The 7,321-nt window shown below is 55.0% G+C and overlaps 1 protein-coding gene across 4 annotated transcripts in view; it reads right to left on the bottom strand.

Moving 5' to 3' along the window:
* Positions 1-1,410, bottom strand: part of RAB8B (RAB8B, member RAS oncogene family) — a 31,245-nt gene extending 29,835 nt beyond the window's left edge. For 2 of the 4 annotated variants that reach the window (XR_013929491.1, XM_080395654.1), the window contains exon 1: positions 1,234-1,404. Coding sequence is in view for 3 of the 4 variants with exons in the window: in XM_080395654.1 (XP_080251780.1) it covers positions 1,234-1,357 (124 nt within the window). In the remaining variant the exon portion in view is untranslated. Of the gene's footprint in view, positions 1-1,233 lie in introns of all 4 variants that reach the window. The other 2 variants (XM_080395655.1, XM_080395656.1) reach the window with 1 other exon arrangement.
* Positions 1,411-7,321: the final 5,911 nt, after the last annotated feature.

A 7,321-nucleotide genomic window follows, 5' to 3' on the forward strand; every position in this document is an offset into this window, starting at 1 on the left:
TTTATGAAGCCTTTACCAGAGATGCAGCAAAATTGACCTTTTTAGGTAAAATGCTGCTCAGGCCTCGATGAGCCGGTGTTACCGATACAGCATCTCTGAAGGGGGTTGCAGGGGGAAAGGAACGCGCCGGTTCAGACTTCGGGAAGGCAGTTCTGAGCTGCAGTGACCCCACTCCCACAGCACGAGCCCCCCGGCCGCAGCCACCTGGACAAACCCGCAATTCCCGCCTGCACCCAGCACAGCAGGGCGGCCGGGTCACACCTCGCCCACCACACCCTCACACCCGGCCCCTTCCAGAGAAGGCTCCGCTCACTCCCTTGGCACTGCCCTTCCAAGCCAGCCTTACTGCTGTCCCCTCTCCAAGCAGCACCGCTGCGGGCCCCCCCCACCCCAGCCCCGGCCATAGCCCCCATGCCCCGGCTGGCTGGCCTCCCAGTCCAACACGTCCCAGTGCAGAACTGGGAATGCAGATCTGGGAAATGAGGCCCCCGCGGAGCCCAGCACAGCGCCCAGCACCAAACCCTGTGCCCAGCACCGCGCCCCGCACCGCCGCTCCAAGGCGGCGTTTCTGACAGCGCCGCGGGCGGCGGCGCGCTGGGGTGCGCGACACCCCCGGCCCCCCGGAGCGGCTGGCGGAGCCGCGGGACGTCCCGGGCCGCCTCCCCGGTGTCGCCGGGCCCGAGTGCTGCCGGGCGGCCCCTCCGCCCCGGGGCGAAGAAGCCGCTGCCCGGGAGGGCCGGGCCAGCCCCCCGGCCACGGGCACAGGCGCCGGGGCGAGCGGCCACCCGCAGAGCTCCAGCCCGGGGCCGCCGGGCACCGCCGCCGCGCAGCCCCGCGGGAGCCGCCGTTCTCCATCCAGCGGCCCGGCCCGCTCCCGGCCCCGCGCACGGAGGGGCCGGCGAGACAGGAGGGCCGCGCACCGCCGCGGCCCCGGCCCCGGCCCCGACCGCCGCGGGCCGCTCCCGGCCGCGCCCCGCCGGCCCCGCTGCCGCCGCCCGGCCCCGCCGCCGCGGGGCGAACCCTTCCCCGCGCGGCCTGCCCGCACCGGGCCCCGCCGCCGACACCAGGAGCGGGGCGGCCGCTCCCCGCGGGGCCCGCGCAACGGCGGCAGGGCTCCGGCTGGGCGCCGGCAGGGCTCCCGCCCGCTGCCGCCAGGCGCGGCCCCGGCCCGGCCGGAGGGCCCCGGCCAGGAACCCCCCGGGCCGCAGGGCGGCGGCCGCCGCGGCGCCTCACCGATGGTGGAGATGAAGGTGGTGTTGAAGGCGTCCTCGCTGAAGCGGAAGAGCAGGCAGGTCTTGCCCACACCCGAGTCCCCGATCAGCAGCAGCTTGAACAGATAGTCGTAGGTCTTCGCCATCTTCCCTCGGCCTGGGGCTCGCCGCCGCAGCAGGGGGGGCGGCCGGGGGGCGGGCAGGCCCCGCCCAGCGCCCACGCACGGCAGCCGGCGCGCCCCGCCCCGCGGCCCGACGGGAGCTGTAGGCGGCCGGGAGCCCGAACGGGCAGCGCCGCCCCGGGAGCCCCGCACTGCCAGCCCCGCACTGGGAGGGCGCCCCCGAGAGCCCCGCACTACCAGCCCGCCCCGGGAGCCCCGCACTGCCAGCCCCGCACTGGGAGAGCGGCCCCGGGAGCCCCCACTGCCAGCCCGCCCCGGGAGCCCCGCACGGGCAGCCCACCCCGGGAGAGCGGTCCTGGGAGCTCCGCACGGGTCGGCCCGCCCCGGGAGCTCCGCACTGCCAGCCGGCCCCGGGAGAGCGGCCCCGGGATCCCCGCACGGGTCGGGCAGCCCCGCCAGCCCCGCACGGGCAGCCCCGCCGCCCCGCGCCTGCCCACCCCCTCCCCTCCGTGCGGCCGCAGATGCGACCGTTGCGGCGCGGCCCTGAAACCCGCAGGGGCCGCGGGGCCTGACCCCGCACGTCCCCGGCGCTCCAGGGGCCGCGGGGCCGGGACACGGCGGGGGGACACTGACCCCCTCGGGCGGCAGCCACTGTCCCCCAGCAGCCGCATGGCCTCGTCCTGCGCGGCGCTGGGTCCAGGGTGCTGCGGAATGCAGCTCCGTCTGTAAACGGCTGCGTGCGTCTTTACCAGCGTGATCGACGCCGCGAGGCTGCGGGTCATCAGCAGGCACAGGTGGAACGTGACCGCGTGTGGCCTCACGTGTGGGCCTGGCGAGCGAGGGACAGACCTGTGCCCACCAGAGGAATGACTTCCACGCCGTCGAGAGCAGCGCTAAAGCCATGGGTGCTGCAGAGCGACACGTGGCCGCCGCACAGCGCTGCCGCCAGCGCCCCTGTCCCCTCCCGCTGATGATGACAATGGCCTCCTGGTGTGGCCGCCTCCGTACGGCTCCGTTACTCCGTGTTCCCCATGGGGTGTCATGAGGCGCTATAAAAATAAACTGCATTACTGAAATGCTCCGCGGTGACAGTGAAGAGCTATTGCTTTAATTTAATTTCAAAACTGTAGCCTTTAGACAAGCTAAAAACAGAAATCTCTGTAAATGGCTCCAGCAGTTCTCGCCCACCTCTTCGGAAAACAAAGGAAAACAGCCGTTTCCCGTCAGCCATTCCCGAAGGGACCAAGGGACTGCCATCCTGCAGGGCTGAACCGCCACCTCCCTTCCCCAGCCCCCTGGGGCCAGTGCGGGGACAGGGACAGGGACAGCCCTGCAGCACCCGCGGCCAGGCCCCCTCCTGCCCATCGCCTGCGCCCTGCAGCCTCGGGGGCCCCGCCATAGCCCCAGGGGTCCAAGCACCCTCTGAGCAGGATCAGGGGTGCAAACATGATTTGACCCCCCAGCAGCAGCCCAGGGAGACCTGCTGGTGTCTCCCACCTGCAGCCAAATCCCTTGGTTATAGCGCAGCCCAAAACTGTAACAGGTCCTTTCTTGGGGTTTATTTGCTGTTAATTTGGCAAATAGACACACCGAGTTCTATATGGAATCAAACAAAATTAACTTTGAATACTAAAGCTCTGCCACATGTGGTTAGCCTCCCTACTCTAAGCACACCAAAAAACCACTCCATGACATTAACCTACACTTTGACGGGGTGAAATGGGGCTAAACTAGCCTGGCTACTGCTGTATTTGTGCGAAGTATCCTGAGGGATCACGGCAAACAAACACCTTCGGCCATTATAAACCAGGAAAAAGCAAAAGCTGTGTTGCTCCTAGTTAATTTCCAAAGATTCCAAATCTTCCTCATTAAGGGTCTCAGTTTAGTGGTGCTCCTGGCCAATATGTAACAAACCATCAATAAGCCGATGCCAGGTCTGATGTAAATCTCTGTACAAGGTGAATTCGTAAGAGCTCACCACGAGTGCTTATCTAACTGCTAGCTATTTGTACCAAAATCTAATTTTATATCATAGGTGCTGTGTTGTGATTAAAGTAAAAATTTAATTGTTTGTTTGACTGAGACCTCTGGGAGACCAGGGTATCCATCATCTGACAAAGCACAATAAAGGCAGCAAAACAAGAAGGGGGGAATTGCCAATTTATTTTTTTTTTACACACTTGGAGACCTCTGCCCAGTTCAGGGTTGAATCTGGAAATGTGGCTGCTTGGTTCACTTTTGTACTGCAGAATTAGCAGTTGGGCTGTTTAGATGTTAAGATGGGTTGTTACAATCACTAATTAGGAGATTTAAGTTTGTAAAAGATAATGGCAACCTGGCACCGAAGCAGTCAAACCAAATTGTTTAATGATTTCAGACTAGCATGAATAATCAGATTATAGAAAATTGCAAATGAAAAACTAACCTCTGAAACATTTCCCTGTATCTGTATTTTCAGAGGTGGGAGTTGCCATGTACTGTAATCATGGCCATACTGAAGATTACTACACAATCGTATTTCAGCACTGACGAGAGTAATTCGGGGGTTAATATTCACTCTTGAGTTTTATGGAACAAATAGACTTCCATATGTCCCTGGAGCAATATGTTTGCGATTGCCATCTGTTACTCAAGAGTAGTTTTACAGAAAAATAATGCAAATTACTTCCCTCTTCAATTACACTGGTGCTTTGCAATATTGCGTTCTGTTCTGATTTGGAAAAGCACCAGTTTGCCAGATCCAAGGGACAGATGTTTACTTCACTATGAACTTTAAAAACAAGATATAAAAATTAAAAGTTACATATTTTTGATTTTCTAGAATGTGGAAAACCTGCACTTGTACAATTGTATACCTTGCAATCTGTTGGTAAAACCTTGAGGAGTACTACCGAGGCTGCTGAGGCTCAATAACGAAGCCACTGTGACACCTGTTCCATGAAGATACTTTGAAGCCCAGTCTTTGTTATTGCACTGAATTGGAAAAGGCAGCATTTGTTTTGTATTGCATTGCAGTCAAATAGATCAACTGCAATTAAACATTTCATTTTTTTCTGACACGGGAGAACCACTGAGGGGAAACACTGAATGTGTAGGAAATAGAAGATGTTTGACATTACGGTTTACCTTGCGTCACTATAGAAAGGCAGGTAGCACCATAACAGAGTGATGCCCATTTGTACATTTCAAAAAAACATAAAACTGTTTACAACCCCTGAGTGACTGCCCTAACAGTTCTGCCTGACTAATACAGCTGAAGGTCATCCAGTACACGGATGCTGTCCCAACCAAGATATGTCAGGATTCCGTTAGTCACCGAGGTGTATGTAATGTACATCCAACAAAGCACTTCATTTAAGAAAGGCACTAAATAGGAATAGCAAAATGCAATCACTCCCTCTATTCACACGCAATAAGTTCAACAATCTTTACAAACACATTAAAAACCCTTGTGATTAGTTTACCAACACCTACATTTTTACAAAAAAAACCAGATTACATTGCTACTTCATTCCCACTCTCATTTTCACTTTCTCAAATGATAAACACCATTACTTCAGCTTTCAAAAATCCCTTTCCCCACTCAGTTCAAAGGTGAGACTGGTTAAGTGAAAAGAGAACTGTGTGAAATTCTATCTTCAATCAAACTCTTCTGTTCAATGCATGTGAAATTGTAGGAAATTCTACATATGAAATTAAGTACAAGGTTTCAGAAAAAAGATTGCATTTAAAACATATCGATAGAACCAGGATCCTGTTATCTTGGCACTAATTGGAATCCACAGGTCCAAGCCCTACAAAAGATAATCTAACCAGGCAGTCTTGCCCTGAATGCCACCTAACCACAAATTATTAACATGAGCTTTGCTCCTTAGCTTTTGGACTCTGCTAGCTAATATGATAATATTTTTGACGCATATCTTTAGCAACTCTGGTTTTGGCAAATGCCCCTGCAATTTATTGCTGTTTGATGACCATCGTGTGACGCTCCTCTAAAAAAAAATGTCACTTACTCCCTAGTTCCAGTCAATATGTCTTTCACTGCAGGTAGATACTTCTATGCTCGTTCTGCTGCATTCGATACGCCGATATGTTCTGGTTTTAGGGCCTGGTTTTAAGAAGATGAATGCATAGGTTTGATTTTTTTTTTTTTTTTGGTCTTTACAAAGAACAGTCCTTCAGTGATCTCAATGTATGCATTTGTATATATTGCAGAACTTTATGTAGAAGTGGTTAAATCAAGACAGTACTGGGCGGGGGGGGGGTGGGGGGGGTGGCGGGGAAGAGACTTAAGTATGTACAGTTCAATTCCAGAAAGGAAAAGCACTGTAAGAGCCTTATCTGTAAGTGCCGTTAATTTCCAAGTTTGCTATTACACTAGCGGTAAAAGTGGACCTTCTTCAAGTTCCTGGGCTAACCTAAAGTATCTCTGCGTAAGCATATTTAAACCAAATGACTGCATGCCATGGTTTACGCCATTAATTTATAATCAATTACAACTGTAATACTTAATTCTCCAGTACAGGTAAAACCCCAGGCAGACTGCACTCCAGGTCAAACATACCGCTGGAAGTGAACCTACTAATTCTGAGTGCAGCTTGGAGCCGGTGGTGTGCAGAAAGCCGGACAGCTTTACTGCAGTGCTGCAGACACCCAGCCATGTCCTGGCACACCCGGACAAACCATTATTAGGGTGAAATTGTTTTCTGAAAACCAGCCAACACTCACTTCCGCAGTGACCACCGTCAGTTTGAACAAGGTTTTATAGCAACCCCCCCTGCAAAAGCCTGTATTCTCGGCAACATCAGATAGCAAATCATAAGGATGCACCCAGACTCGGCCGCAGAGAGGCACCGATGGAGCAGGACGGGGGGCACCGGGTGTCAGGGTGCCCTGCCACCACCTCCCTGGTCACAGGGGAGGCTCGCTGGCTGTCCCAGCCCAGCAGGAGACCACCCACCGCAGGGCCTGCCACCGGGGACAGATCCGGCCTTCAAACGGCGAGAGGCTGCCACTCACCACGCAGAAAAAACCCAACAGTCACTACGTTGGTTTTAAACATCTTGGGCTGAGCTTTTGGAAAGGTTCTGTCATCCTTTAGATAATGTTTCCTGTTCCTTTCTCTGAAATGAGACCGAAGCCCGTTTGCTGGGAGAAGGCTGGGAAGGGGAAGTCCTTCCCTCAGACCCGAATCTCTTGGTCTCTGTAGGCCATGGTGGTACCGACTGCGTTTCTCTCCCTGTTAACTCGCCACGTAGACTCAGTGCTGCGTTTCCGTTTTCTAAGGAGTATGCTTCCAAAAACGCTTCGGTTGTGAGACTGAAGGTAATGCGTGAGAACTGAGTCGCTCAGCAGGTCGCTGGACTAAAGGAGTTATGAAAAGGAAATGAACCTCCAAGTAAAACCAAAATAGAGAACCAGAGGGATGTGTCCAAAACACACCCTGTTTTCAGATCACCCTGTCTGCCCCTCCTTCCACAGGAACCGATTTTTCACATAAATTGTGACTGTAAAGTCTTCCTCAAGCACTCCAGGCTCCTCGCAGGGGAGACATTGAGGCAGGGAAGGCCAGGGGGAAGCGGTGAAGAGGGCAGCACTTTCGGAGTCCTGGGGGTTTGCCGGTGGTGATTTGTACATTGTGAAGGTATTTTCTTAAAGACAGACACGATTCTCCTTCAGATTGTTAACCAACGGGCTTCACAGTTTCTCCCCTTTCCCATCTGCTTGCAGGTAAGTAACATGCCGTTGAAGAAGGCTGAAAGGCCGTAGGAGCAGCTGAGGTTCGGGCTGCCTGTGCTGCTGATGGCCTGTGTCCCCAGCGCCATGGGCCGCGGGCAGGGGAAATGTGAGTCAGGGTCGTCCACGTTAAACTCCCTGTGACACAAGGAGAAATGCTTCCAGTGACACGAGGAGAAACGCTTCCAGTGAGACAAGGAGAAACACTTCCAGTGAGACAAGGAGAAACACTTCCAGTGAGACAAGGAGAAA

The sequence above is a fragment of the Falco punctatus genome, assembly GCF_963210335.1.
Source record: "Falco punctatus genome assembly, chromosome: 7".
NCBI classification, from domain to species: domain Eukaryota; kingdom Metazoa; phylum Chordata; class Aves; order Falconiformes; family Falconidae; genus Falco; species Falco punctatus.